This window comes from Osmerus mordax, chromosome 25, assembly GCF_038355195.1.
Source record: "Osmerus mordax isolate fOsmMor3 chromosome 25, fOsmMor3.pri, whole genome shotgun sequence".
Taxonomy (NCBI): Eukaryota; Metazoa; Chordata; class Actinopteri; order Osmeriformes; family Osmeridae; genus Osmerus; species Osmerus mordax.
This window is the reverse complement of record NC_090074.1, coordinates 3,454,444-3,468,609: the sequence shown is the minus strand read 5'-3', so window position 1 is coordinate 3,468,609 and position 14,166 is coordinate 3,454,444. Positions and strand designations below refer to the sequence as shown.

Here is a 14,166-nt window from a genome sequence, read left to right as displayed (position 1 = left end):
AACCTGCATGGGCTCCCATCCTGAACACAAATTAGTAATGGCCATTGTCAGGTAAATTAATCCAAGCCCCAAGAAAATGGCAACCAAACCAAACTAATGCTGCAATAATGTTTATTTCATATTTACTTCTTACAAAAATATTCACTTCATTGACAAGTGATAAAAATAGTGAGGGTCAAAGTTGCCCCATAAAAACTGATCCAGGTACAGACATTATTTCACACACCTATCAATCATGGTTGGGATTGCAGGTAGACGCACCGATTCTGGATCGGTCGTTCGGGGCAACTTGTGCCACTGACCGTGACAGCGAGCACGACGTGGGAAGTGCTTCGTTCAAGCCCCAGTGTGACGTCAGACGGCCCACCAGCCCCCTCCTCCTCGTCAAACCCATTGGCTGGTGTTCAGAGCAAGGAGGCGGGGCTTACTGGGGCTCATCCAACCAGGCAGGGGGGTGGGCGGGGTCCGGTTGGGAAGTCAGACGATGTACTTGAAGCTGTAGGTGGTGTCGCAGGACAGCCTCTTGCCCCGGCAGCGGCCGCAGAGCTCCTGGCGGTGGGGTCGTCTCAGGTCGATGTGCCGCTGTTTCCTCTCGCAGCAGCAGCGCGTCTGGGAGCACTCCTGTGGGGGAGGGAATAAGGAGAGTGAACGGGGTTTCCAAGGCGATGACAGGCAGCCCCATTACACCCATCAACGTTTTTTTTGTGACACTGCCGTCACCTGGCACTGGATGTCCTCCACCCTGTATGGGTTTGACCCCTCCTGGCACTTGCGGCACAGCTGCTTGAAGTACACCTGCCAACCCAAAACAGGAGAGGGAGTCAGAACTGCCCACGTCTTGCACTCCTGGAAGTTCTTAGCACGGGGCTGAAATGTCACGTTGCGCCACTTTACCTTACTGGTGCCGGAGATGCACCACACATACGCGCTCTCCCATCGGATGTTGCACTTGCCGCAGTGGAAGAACCCGTACCTCTGTTCCAGAAACTGAGAAGTCGAAGCATTTGTTAGGGAGTTGACAAACCATGGCTAGGTTATATAGCACACACACAGCTGACGGAAGCGCACGCACACACCTGGAAGTTGTATCCTTTCGATTCCGGGTGCTGGGGTTTACTGATATCCTTTCGCTGCTCCTCCGGAACGCCCTCGTGCTCAATAGTTTGATAGGCTTCGGCCTCTTCATCACTACCGCGACTAACGTCCTCAACGCCTTCGTGGTTTGCACTGTCATTGTTCGATTTCATCGATTTCGTGAGAAATCTCCGATCAAACACGGGAGAGTAGATGGCGAGTGGTCGTGAAAAGCGCACGTTGTTCACCGGCGTGCTCGGAATATTTTTTCCGTTTGGGGTCAATGGAGCCGGCTTCTTAACTGGCGACCTAAACTCAGTAATTTGCCGCTCCCGGTAAAAAAGCGTTTTGGGTCCAAGAGAACACTGAATTATGGCATCAACCTTTGCGTTGACTTGAACGCCGAACTCCTTCGTATTAGCGGTCCTGTGACGAGGTGTGAGGCCGGGGTTCACCTGCGACAGAATGGCCTTTAGCTGAACCCGTTTGCACATATCCAGATAGTCGAGGGCATCCGGCGTCATATACAGGCCGCCTTTCTTTGCAAAGTTATAGGGTTTGAGCTTCGGGTTTCCATGGAGAATAGGACCGCAGCCCGGATATCCACTAAAGTTGTACGGCGAAAACATAAATCCCTCCATCGTTGTGTAAATGTACGGAGGGGAATGAACAGTGGCCTTAAGTGTTTGCTGATTGAGGTCGCCATGTTGGCAAATAATTTGAGCTAATTGAAAACAGGTGTTCCATGTTGCGCAGGTGAAATAGGACATTGGACAATTACACAATATGTGCTGTGTGGGTTATTGGCAATGACCTGCGTGGAAAATCATTTTTTACGGCTGCCTTATTTAAACCCTTGGGTGTTGTCATTTTAATAATAAAAATATATATTTTTTCAAATGGACTTTACGTTTTTTTTTAAGTAAATGTTTGAGTTTACACTGTGCGTCCCCCTTGGGCATAACAAATAAACATAAAGAAACACAGTTGTTTCACTGTCATTCCAGGAAGACAAAGCACATGGTGAGAGAAAACAGCCATGTTCCAGTGGGCCAGCAGAACTGTCGGGCTTGCTTCTGGGACTGAGATGTAGGCCTCCAGACCAGTTTTTCACATGAGAGTAGGCCAAAGTGAAGGGGGGGGGGCATATAATAAAATGATGTGTCGCTGTAAAAAATAAAGGAAACCCCCTGAGATACCAGTGCGTTTCATCAAGGGGTCAGAATCGCTCCTCACTGGTCCGACTAATGACATGTTCAGGTTTGGGACAATTGTTGGTAGATTTGTTTTATGGGTTATAGGTCTTAACTGGGAGGAGATTTCACTATTAGCCGCCTATGCCTATTAGTTTTTTATTGGGGGGAGCCTGAGCAAACGATCTGTGTGGGCGTTTCCTATTTTTTGTTGTTGCTCAAACAGTCTGTTTTTCATTGCGGGTGTCATAGCGTAGCCTACACTCTAACTCTCACCACAACTCGAGGAAGCTCCTTTCTTTTACAGCGATATTGGATTTCTGCCCATCTACGTCGTAACGGCTAAGGAATTAAAAATGTCAAACAAAAGGAACAAGCATCTTATCATCCTCCGAGGATTACCTGGATCAGGAAAGACAAGGCTTGCATAGTAAACTTTTTTAATAGTAGATTTATGCAAATTACACTTCAATTAAGTTGTAACAGTTGTCCTATTATGATTATTTGATGATAGCCTATGGTATTTCCTGCTAGGCTATTGATATTTCATGTAACGGTTGGCCTAATAGCCTATGTACGCAATGAAGGCAGGGCCGATAAATTCCCGTGTCTTCCTGTATTTCATCAGTCATAATGGTTATGTGAATAATACCCTTTTATTAGGCCACGTTTCAAGTTAGTAGTAGGCCTAAATATATTGTTAACTAATGGTTATCTTTATGTGATGCCAAAATGCATTAGACGCTATTGCAGCAACTTGTTTTAAAATAGCATTCCCCAACTCTCTCCCGTCCCCGCATAATAATTTGCTTGATCCCCTTGTCTCGTGTTCCGCTTCCACAGCGAAATATTGCAGGAATATCGTTCTGGGGAGATTTATAGCACCGACGACTACTTCAAGGAAGAGAATGGGGACTGGATATATCCTCTCCCTACTGTTGGAGAGCGTCATGCTGCACACAAACATCTTATAGACGAAGGTGTGTGTGAGACACAGAGCTAAGTATATGAGTGTATCTGATACTTGTGCCATCACCAATGTGGTTGAAGCCTATGATATGAGACTTACCAGTTTTACAGTTTTTGAGGCCATGAAAGAGCGCGTCCATCCAATCGTGATCGACAACACTAACGTGGAGCAGTGGGAGATGTGGCCGTATGTGAACATGGTGAGGGCCAAAAGTGTGTGCTGAGTTAAGAGAAGAAGGAATGCAATACAGTTCCGGTCAGGGCTATACTTTCATACACTAACTAAACTGTGCATAACGCCACAAATATCTGGACAGGCCTTCTATAAAGGGTACTACGTCCTGTTTGAGGATCTGCAAGAATCCACGATCTCCCTGAAAACTCGCTATAAGTAAGCATGCATGGATTTGTCTGTTATATCAATGCTTAGGTCATTAGTGTGACCTATAACATTGTAACAATCATAATAATAATGCAATGCACACTGTGTTGCAATTGTGTTCATTTTCTTCTTCAGAAAAACGTCAAATGTCAAACACACCAATTCAAATGTACTCGTTAGTTGACTGTATATATTTTGATATCCCTCACAGATGGTGTAAAGGATCTATCAGTTGGAGGACCTTACGAAATATGGAGGAGAGATACGAGTATGATGTGGATTTCTGGAGCATTTTCAAAGACCCCGAAGTTCGTAATAAATGGATGGAGATGGATGAAAAACTGAGTTACTACTGATGGGGAATAGCAAGGTGCTTTAATCTGAACAGCTTCAGAGAAAGTTCTTTAAGAATGTTTCCTGCAGAATATATACTGTACATGATTCTTAAAATGATCAAAGATCTAATCCAATCTAAGCGCCATGTTCTTTCTATACAGCTATGTAAACAATGATGTTAAGTCAATATGGTTTTGTTGTTATCATCATTATTACATCTGTTAAGGGTTTATTGCCATTTGTTTTATCTTCCAATTCCATTACTGCAAAAGACAGCATTTACATAGATGTTTTATTTTTTAGCTTTACTTAGGTGTTTTTTTTCATGCTTTACTTTTCAAATAAGTCATTTAATTAAAAATCCATCAAAATATGTATACACAATGCGAGTGATCCTTGCCTCCTGTCTTCAGAGATTTCAAGTTACTGGTCTTGTTGCTTTGGCTCCGTGGGCTGCCTGAGAAGGCCTTGGCCCCTCCCCCATCCTCTGTATTGAGTGAGTTAATACCGTCGTCCTGAGTGGGCAGCACAGACGTTCTTAAATCGCCAGGCAGCTCAGCTACAACTGACTATTTTGTCACATGATGTTAGATAATGTGGAGGAATTAAATCTATACTGCCAATTCAATGCTGCTATTTCAGAGGCTCTATGTCTCTGTTGAATAAATATTAATCAATACCTCAGATATACAAAATGTGTAATGACAATGCAGAACATATATTCCAAATACGATCAATGCTTCAGATAGAATAAGTAATAATAATGATGAACTTATATTACAAATATATGATTATGCACCAAGATGTGTCTGTGAAAAGAGGACCCTGCTCAGGAGAAAGTATCCTTTAGTGAGAGGAGGAATGCAATACATTTACATTACATTTAGTCATTTAGCAGACGCTCTTATCCAGAGCGACTTACAGTAAGTACAGGGACATTCCCCCGAGGCAAGTAGGGTGAAGTGCTTTGCCCAAGGACACAACGTCATTTTGCACAGCCGGTAATCGATCCAGCGACCTTCTGATTACTAGCCCGATTCCCTAACCGCTCAGCCACCTGACTCCCAATACGTCAGCAGGGAGGAGTGCAGGGGTGATATGATTTGCTGCAGAGTATGTGGAAGTCAAGGCCGGTGAGAGGTACCGGAGAGGGGAGGCGAGATGGCTACACCATGGCACAAGGAAAAAGAGTCAACATCAGGGAGATAAGAAGATTCATTAGGCCGTGGAGAATGTATCCTTTTGCACCTTGACATCATCAGACCTTTTGGTCTGGTCTGCCCCCCCCGGATATTCTCTCCCCCCCCCCCCCCCCCGGATATTCTTCGCCCTAACCCTGCCCCCCCCCCCCCCCCCCCTTATTGAGACATCATCAGACCTTTGGACTGCCCACCTTGACTGCCCACAAACTCCTTCTAGAACCTAATAGGATGAGGACATCATCTGCTGACCAATCACCTGACAAACACCTCCCTCTCAGCAGGGGTACAAGACCTGTGTGCCCTGCACAGGTCAGGCGGAATTGCACTGGGCAGAACTCTCTCTCTGACTTCTGTCAAAGACTATTCTCACAAAACTTTGTCTACTCTGTGAAGCGAGACTGGTAACATCGACTGGTATCACAGATGTGAGACACCTTGGTGTCACTATAAAGTAACTTTGAGACTTCATTTCCAAAAAGAAAATATGAGATTTTCCATTTAACTTCATATGTGTTGTATTAAGGAGACCTTAGGCTGTTAGAAATGCATATTGGTCAAGCTCCAGCACTTTTTATAAATTAACTGCAATATGAGCAAACCATAAAATATGTCCACCCTGCCATGGAAAAATTAAAAGGATGGACAGTGACAGGGTTGACATTTTTGGCTAAAGTTAGCATTTAATGAACACATGGTGTACCTGCAGTTAGCAAAGTGGGCACTGTTTAAAATATATATTTTGAGTTTATGACAAGTTTTTATATTAATTCATATTTCTCAGGGGAATCGTTGGCTGAGCGGTTAGAGAATTGGGCTAGTAATCAGAAGGTCGCCGGTTCGATTCCCGGCTGTGCCTAATGACGTTGTGTCCTTGGGCAAGGCACTTCACCCTACTTGCCTCGGGGAGAATGTCCCTGTACTTACTGTAAGTCGCTCTGGATAAGAGCGTCTGCTAAAATGACTAAATGTAAATGTAAATATTTCACAATGACAGGGTGGACATGTTTAGGTTTACAACACACAACTACAAACACAATATGATGAAAAATAGGAAATATAAGTGTAAATGCTTATTAGGTGTGCAGCAGACGTTTAAAACCTCAACTGAAGAAAGACCAAATGGGGGAGGGGCCTGTCACTGAGTAGTGACAGTTGGTTTCTTAAAGGGGCGTTTACCCCATAATGACAGGGTGGACAGCAATTTCCGGGACAAATGCAAAATGCTTAATATTATGATGAAAATTAAATATAAATAATCAAAATTACTTGTTTTTATTAAATAACTTGTTGACGACAATAAGTACATTCAAAAACAAAAGTATTTACATTTTATGTCATTTAACCACTTTTTACACCCACTGAAGTAAGCTGAGCAGTGTGTGGGACATGCCAAAATCCCATACATCCAATCAAAGAAAATTGTATTAAATCAGAAAACCACATTTCAAGAGACGTATCATTGTACTTGTATGTGTGTAAATGTTTTGCCATTTATAATAAAACCTCAGAATGTCATTATTCTGCATTATGTTCATGATGACTGAGCGATTCTGATGAGAACACCAAAGGCACTTTATAGGGATATTGGGGAATTCGCTATCATGGGTGTGTATTACAAGGGACACATTAAATGTACACGCATAGGGGACTCTGGAAAGAGCGTGAGTACCCCGTCGTTAGATGCGTTGCCCTATAGGTGTCGCTATGTGCCTTTGGATGATTCTAGCCCGGCTGTGCTGCTGAATCTGTGCAAATTGGCGCCATTTTGAAGCTAGGAGGGGGAAGAGAGCTGCAGAGGAGCACACAATTGATAGCAATTCAACAAATCAGGTAGGAATCGTCACCTACAATAGTACCCATTTCGAAATCCGGATCAATATTCATGTGAATGTGCTGTTGAATTGAAGATGAAACATACGTTTTCGCTACCATTTGGCCTGCGAATGTTGGATCAAGTGTGGCGGTACTGCTGTCCGCTGTCTTCGCCCGTGCCCTGTTAGCCGTGTATGTCAACGTAGTAGCAACACAGCGCTTGTATTATTGCTCTTGCTAGCAATTGGGGGCTAGAAACAGAATGAAAGCGGCAATGCATTTAGCTAACCCAAATAAGCCACAGCTTAGTACCTGAGACTATACAAGACCGTGACCGGCGTTTTATTATTAGGGCGCAATGCAGATAAATCGACTTGGCTCAAATAGATATGTCCACATTTTTTACTAGCTATGTAGTTAGCTAGCATGCTAATGTGGCTAGCTAGCCTGTTTGCTTGCTAACGCGAGGTACAATAACAGTCCAGTCTATGGCCTTGTCATACAACTGCCATAACACTAGCTAGTGCAATTATAAAACCCATAGTCAGTCACAACTATCTCTTGAAGTGTATTGGGTAATAGCAGTTTACACATGCTTAATCATAATTAAAAAAATGCGTTTATTTTGCTAGCTAGATTGCAATAAAATGCAATTGCTAAGTAGCTAGGTTGAGTGACCAAGAGACTGTTCATTGACATTGTGCATAATTGCACCACTGTATGTCTGGTTTTGTGCACTGTAGTTACTGTCGTAGCCGTATTGTTGTTGTGTTGTGTAGCAATACGTCACTTATAAGTCTACTAGATCGTTGTACAAATCAGTTTCCTCATTAAATTGTGAGTTGTTTTTTCTCCGTCGTTAACCTGTTTGTCAGTCAGCCGGACTGATCACTGAAATCGGTAAGATTCAAATGCTCTTCTCTGCTCCCGTCCTCGTTCCAGCAGCGAAGCGGTTTGCGTCAGTTTGTAATGCGTGCAAGGCGGGTTTCCCTTAAGTTCCCTCCCTTTAAGACAGCCCATGGCTTCCCCGGCATTCTCCTAGTCTTGGCAAACCAACTGTCTTTCATATCCTCCCCTCTATCGCTTTCCCTCTGTGTATATGTCTCAGTCTTATTCCATGCCTGCTTCTCTTTCCTTATTTCCCCATCTCTCTTCTCTCCTTTTGTCAATCTGGTCTGGTGGAGTGCATGCTAAATATTAGCTCTTGCTGTTTTGGGCCCGCAGACCAGTACACAACAGCAGTGCAGTATAATTGTGTGTGTGTGTGTGTGTACAGGGGTGATATTTTGGATGAGTTCACCTTCAAGCCTCAGCTGGTGTCTCGCCAACATCCCCCTCCCCCCTCTGATCCTCCAGTTGTAACTAAGGTGACCGGGTCTTTGGGGTCAGAGTTCAGTGTAGGTCAGACAGATAGTCTGCGACCCTTATTCAGAATCAGAATTGTGTTTAATCGCTAAGTGTTCACAAACAAGGAATTTACTTTGGTGGGCAGGTGCATACAGTAAACATAATAAACATATTGAATCCTAAAATCTTAAAGTGTGTGTGCTATCCTTAAATATACAATATAAAAATGTTATTGCGCTCAGACACGTGCGTAAACAGCAATAGTTCCTCTTATGGGTCGCCTTTTACTTTTGAAAGTGGCAGTGATTTCCTCCCTGCTTGTCTCTCTCCCTGTCACCATTCTCTCTCTCTCACTCTTCTCCTTCTCACCACCCCTCTCTCCCTGTCACCATTCTCTCTCACTCTCTCTTCTCCTTCTCACCACCCCTCTCTCTCCCTGTCACCATTCTCTGTCACTCTCTCTCACTCTTCTCCTTCTCACCACCCCTCTCTCTCTCCCTGTCACCATTCTCTGTCACTCTCTCTCACTCTTCTCCTTCTCACCACCCCTCTCTCTCCCTGTCACCATCTCTCACTCTCTCTCACTCTTCTCCTTCTCACCACCCCTCTCTCTCTCTGTCAATTTAATTTAATAATGCTTGATTGGCATGGATGAGTAGGCATTTTTGCCAAAGCCATATAAGATTGAGCAGATTTGCCTCTCTCTCTCTCTCTCTCACCCCCTTTCTCTGTCTCACTCAACCCCTCTCTCTGTCTCACTCCGCACTTTCTGTCTCCCTCTGTGTCTCTCACCCCCTCTCTCTTTCTCACTCAACCCCTCTCTCTGTCTCACTCCGCACTTTCTGTCTCCCTCTGTGTCTCTCACCCCCTCTCTCTTTCTCACTCAACCCCTCTCTCTGTCTCACTCTGCACTTTCTGTCTCCCTCTGTCTCTCACCCCCTCTCTCTTTTTCGTTCGTTCTTTCTTACTGGAGTTTACTTTAAGATTCTTGGTGGCTGATGCTCACTGCTGATCAGACGCCCAGATTCCTACGCAATGCATTCTGATTGGTCAACAGAAGCATGGGGCTCTCAGAGCTGCACAGTGATTGGCTAAAAGATAGTCTTGTCTTTGGCAACAGCTGTGGGGTGGAAAGGAGGTCAGGTCAGAGAGGGTAGGCTGCCTGCCACGGTGTGTGTGTGTGTGTGTAACGAGAGCACGTGTCTATGCGAGAGTGTGTTGTGTTGCTGGCGTGCGTGTGCTTGTTGTGTGTTGACGTAAAAGCGTTGTGTGTGTGTGCCTATTGTGAATGTTTTTGTGAGCGTGGGTCTGTTATGTGTCTGCGAGGGTTGGCGGTTAGAACTGTGTGTTTTGGTTGGAATGGAAGGAACAGCGGGGTAGTCTGACTTCACCTCTGAGAACCATTAAAACAGCGTTTTAAATGTAAATATTTTTGGTCTCTGGGGTGTTATCCACCGACGATTTCTTCCCCTCGAACACACAAACACTCCCACTCAATCACTTGATGACTTTTAAAAAGCCATAAGCTTATAGACCTGAGATGAACCTTTCCCTCAGAGTCGTAGTGCTGTAGTGTGATGTCCCTGTATGTGTCTCCCCCTCCACAACACTCCACTCTTCCTGTTGATCTCTCTCCCTCTTTCCCCATCCCCCTCTCAATCTCTCTCTTCCCTCGTTCCCTCTTTCTCTCTCTCTAGTCTCTCTCTCTCTCTCTCTCTCTCTCTCTCTCTCTCTCTAGTCTCTCTCTCTCTAGTCTCCCTCTCTCTAGTCTCCCTCTCTCCCCCCCCCCCCCCCCCCTCCAGCCTGTGTACCTGGACAGGCAGCAGAGGGTATGGAACACAAGCCATGTCTCAGGCAGGACTCGCACACTGCCTGACTCTTCTAAAACACCATGACTTCACCCACAACACCTCACTGAATGTTTCATTGGCTCCTGCCTGACGCTCCCGAGTCTGTCCTCAAACCATGCTACAGCTCCCTCACCGAGGGCTTTGGAAACCATGCTATAGCTCCCTCACCGAGGGCTTTGGAAACCGTGCTATAGCTGCCTCACCGAGGGCTTTGGAAAGGAACGGGGGGCTTTGTGTCTTTGTTTGGACGGTTGGTGGACGATTATCAGCTGGCCTTTGCAGTGTTGTGTTGTTGATTTCTGAATCCCGACCTGGGATCCATGAAGTTCTGCCTTCTCCTCGTCCTCCTCTTCTTACTCCTTTACCCTCTTCCTCTCCCTCTCTTCTTTTTCTCTTCCCCCTCCCTTCTCTCCTCCTCTGCCTCCTCCCTCTCTCCTCCTCCTCGACCCCTCTTCTCCTCCTCTCCCAGGCAGTAGAGCGCTGAGAGCATGGCTCACTCTAAAGCTCGAGCCACAGACGGGAAGGTCACCTACCCACCCGGGGTGAAGGAGATCTCCGACAAGATCTCCAAGGAGGAGATGGTCCGCAGACTAAAGGTCAGTCACACTCGCCACATCAAGCCCCCCCCCCCCCCCCCCCCCCCCCCGGAACCGTCCTCAACCCTGGTCCGCAGGGAACTCCACTGTCCAGCATGTTCTAGATGTTTCCATGTTGTCCAAGCGATCGGCCGTTCTCGGGATTCTGCAGAGGGTAGCTAGCTACTCAAGGAACTCCCCGTCACCTAGCTACTCAGTAGTTTACTGACTCTCTCCTACCTACTTACTGACTGACTCACTCACTCACTCCCCCCCCATATATAGTATCCATATATGTGATTACTTACTCAGTCGCTCGGTCACCTAGCTTCCCATCACCCATACTTGATGAGACAGTTCCTCCATACTTGATGATCCCCCAGATGGTGGTGAAGACCTTCATGGACATGGACCAGGACTCGGAGGAGGAGAAGGAGCTGTACCTGAACCTGGCCCTCCACCTGGCCTCGGACTTCTTCCTCAAACACCCCGACAAGGACGTGCGCCTGCTGGTGGCCTGCTGCACTGGCGGACATCTTCAGGATCTATGCCCCCGAGGCACCGTACACCTCCCCGGACAAGCTCAAGGTAGGACACCCCCCCCCCCCCCAAACCGCAACCATAACAACCGTGACCTCACCTGACCTCCCCCGACCAGATAGACTGAGGGTAGGAGACGGCCAAACGGAAAGGTTTGGTAGACTCCGACCTGGATAATAACCACAACCATAGTATAACCACGTTTTTGATTTTTGTTTTACCCATTACCGTTCAATCATTGGACTGTTGTGAAAACTATGGGTGTATGGACTTGCAGTGCTAGTGTGTGTGTGTTTGGTTGCAGGATATCTTCATGTTCATCACCAGGCAGCTGAAAGGTCTGGAGGGACACCAAGAGCGCTCAGTTCAACAGATACTTCTACCTGCTTGAGGTGTGTGTGTGTGTGTGTATGGGAGTTTCTCCTGTGCCATCTAGTACCTTCTGTCCATCTCTCCTCTCATTTGTAGTCTGTTCTCTCCTCCTCCTCTTCTCTTCTCCTCCTCACCTCCTCCTCACCGCCTCACCTCCTCCTCCCTCCTTCTCACCTCCTCCTCTCCCTCGATCTCCGACACTCCCGGAGTGTGTGTGCAGTGTTGTTGAGCCTGCCTCTCCCGTGTTGCAGAACATAGCGTGGGTGAAGTCCTACAACATCTGCTTTGAGCTGGAGGACAGCAACGAGATCTTCACCCAGCTGTACCGAACACTGTTCCAGGTCATCAAGTAAGACCTCGGGACTGTCCCTCATACTGTCTCTCTCTCTCTCTCTCTCTCTCTCTCCTCTCTCTCTCTCTCTCTCTCTCTCTCTCTCTCTCTCTCTCTCTCTCTCTCTCTCTCTCTCTCTCTCTCTCTCTCTCTCTCTCTCTCTCCCCCCCCTCCTCTCTCTCTCTCCCCCCCTCCTCTCTCTCTCTCTGTCTTTCTCTCTCTCTCTCCGTCTCTCTCTCTCACACACACACTGTCTCTGTCCCTCTCATAAAATATATTATCTGTGTCTTTCTCCTTTAGCTCCTCCCTTCACGCTCTCTGCTCTCTCGTTCCCTCTCCGCACGCGGGATCCTTTCAAACTCTCTTGTAAATGCACGCTCTCCCTCCTCCACGCCCTTCCCGCTCTCTCTCGCTCTAACATTCTCTCTCCCCCTCACTCCCTCTCTCTCTCGCTCTAACATTCTCTCTCTCACTCCCTCTCTCTCTCGCTCTAACATTCTCTCTCTCACTCCCCCTCTCTCTCGCTCTAACATTCTCCCTCTGCTGAGCACCAGCTCCGGGGCTGAATGCTGCAGCAGAGGTTTCTGGCCCTGTGCCAGCCGAGCCAAACAGCCTGCATGTGTCTGTGGGGGGGGTGGGGGGGGGGGGGGGGGGGTGGAAGGAGGGAAGGGGGGGGGGGGGGGGGGCGGAACACAACACGTTTTTACGAGGGAAAATCTGAATCTGCGTTTGCATGTGAGGTCTTGGCTCAAAGGTGTGTGTGTGTGTGTGTTAGTTCAGAGAGGCACGCCAGCCCCGGGCTAGCCCCGTGGGTTCCACCCCCTGCTGTGAGACCAGTCGTGTGGTCTTCCCTCCCCACCTGACTGGCTTCAGCCTGCCCCCTGTGTTCTCCACCTACAGGCAGTGGCCAACCCCAGGGTCACGATCTGGATGGGCACACTGTGACACAATCCTGACCTTTGACCCCCCCCCCTTTGTTTCCCTAGCAACGGCCACAACCAGAAGGTGCACATGCACATGGTGGACCTGATGAGCTCCATCGTGTGTGAGGGCGACAGCGTGTCTCAGGAGCTGCTGGACACCGTGCTGGTCAACCTGGTGCCAGCACACAAGGTACACACACAAACACACACAGTACACACAAACACGCAGTACCCATGCACAGACACTGTGCACAGGCGTATACCAGACAGTGACACACTGGGAATTTCAGAATAGTAGAGACACACTCTTCCCCAAACAGTGTGAATGCGATGGTTAAAGCTGAACCCTTGTGTCGCTGGCTGGAGTTGCTCACTATGACCAAGAGACCCCTGGAGGTGAGAAGTGGTACGACAGCCACACCAGCTGTTGAATGGATTCAAATGGTGTTCATCAAGGAAAACGCAACTGTTTCGTGTTTTATAATGACTTCTCTCTCCTTTGTGTGTGTCTGTGTCTGTGTGTGTGTGTGTGTGTGTGTAGAACCTCAACAAGCAGGCGTATGACCTGGCCAAAGCACTGTTGAAGAGGACAGCTCAGGCCATCGAACCATACATCACCAACGTGAGGACTCTCTCTCTTTTTCTCTCTCTCTGTCTCTCTCTGTGTCTCTCTCTCTCTGTCTCTCTCTGTGTGTCTCTCTCTCTCTGTCTCTCTCTCTCTGTCTCTCTCTCTGTGTGTCTCTCTCTCTGTGTCTCTCTCTCTCTCTGTCTCTCTCTGTGTGTCTCTCTCTTTGTGTGTCTCTCTCTTTCTCTGTCTCTTGTCTTAGTCTTTTTCTGCTGTTTGTAGGTACGTTGTGTGTGTGTTCTAATGGCGTGTTGACTGTGTGTGTCAGTTCTTCAACCTGGTGCTGATGCTGGGGAAGACGTCAGTGAGCGACCTGTCGGAGCACGTGTTTGACCTCATCCTGGAGCTGTACAACATCGACAGCCACCTGCTGCTCTCTGTGCTGCCCCAGCTGGAGTTCAAGCTGAAGGTACACACACACACACACACACACACACACACACACACACCCACACACAGACAGGAACACACCCACACACACACAGGAACACACACACAGGAACACACACACAGGAACACACACACAGGAACACACACACAGGAACACACACACAGGAACACACACACAGGAACACACAAACATAGATCTACACTAAGCTTTTTTAACTTAGATATGACAGTTTCTCTACTTTATC

The 14,166-nt window shown here is 47.2% G+C and overlaps 2 protein-coding genes and 1 long non-coding RNA gene across 3 annotated transcripts in view; 2 read left to right on the top strand and 1 right to left on the bottom strand.

Moving 5' to 3' along the window:
- Positions 1-94: 94 nt before the first annotated feature.
- On the bottom strand, positions 95-1,739 carry zar1l (zygote arrest 1-like). Its single transcript, XM_067229105.1, has 4 exons — positions 1,077-1,739; positions 895-987; positions 721-795; positions 95-621 (listed from the first exon to the last, which is right to left on the bottom strand). Exons 1-4 carry the CDS (start codon positions 1,713-1,715, stop codon positions 478-480), a joined length of 951 nt encoding a protein of 316 aa, XP_067085206.1. The 5' UTR covers positions 1,716-1,739; the 3' UTR covers positions 95-477.
- An 805-nt stretch (positions 1,740-2,544) lies between these two features.
- On the top strand, positions 2,545-4,338 carry LOC136933619 (uncharacterized). The gene is made up of 5 exons (XR_010874817.1): positions 2,545-2,697; positions 3,111-3,247; positions 3,348-3,436; positions 3,554-3,627; positions 3,830-4,338. It is a non-coding gene; the product is annotated as an uncharacterized lncRNA (long non-coding RNA).
- A 2,596-nt stretch (positions 4,339-6,934) lies between these two features.
- Positions 6,935-14,166, top strand: part of LOC136933289 (sister chromatid cohesion protein PDS5 homolog B-like) — a 17,424-nt gene continuing 10,192 nt past the window's right edge. Inside the window, 10 exon segments of the mRNA XM_067228603.1 lie at positions 6,935-6,986; positions 10,635-10,761; positions 11,124-11,264; positions 11,266-11,328; positions 11,585-11,626; positions 11,628-11,672; positions 11,904-12,001; positions 12,970-13,096; positions 13,448-13,528; positions 13,800-13,940. Of these exon segments, the coding sequence (XP_067084704.1) occupies positions 10,654-10,761; positions 11,124-11,264; positions 11,266-11,328; positions 11,585-11,626; positions 11,628-11,672; positions 11,904-12,001; positions 12,970-13,096; positions 13,448-13,528; positions 13,800-13,940 (846 nt within the window). The 5' untranslated portion in view covers positions 6,935-6,986; positions 10,635-10,653.

What these genes read in the sequence shown, in the direction of transcription:
- zar1l (XM_067229105.1), bottom strand. Translation starts at nt 1,715, where the DNA reads ATGGAGGGATTTATGTTTTCGCCGTACAACTTTAGTGGATATCCGGGC. An exon ending in CGAAAGGATACAACTTCCAG is followed by an intron (nt 988 to 1,076) that starts GTGTGTGCGTGC and finishes TCGACTTCTCAG; the next exon opens with TTTCTGGAACAGAGGTACGG. An exon ending in GCATCTCCGGCACCAGTAAG is followed by an intron (nt 796 to 894) that starts GTAAAGTGGCGC and finishes TTGGGTTGGCAG; the next exon opens with GTGTACTTCAAGCAGCTGTG.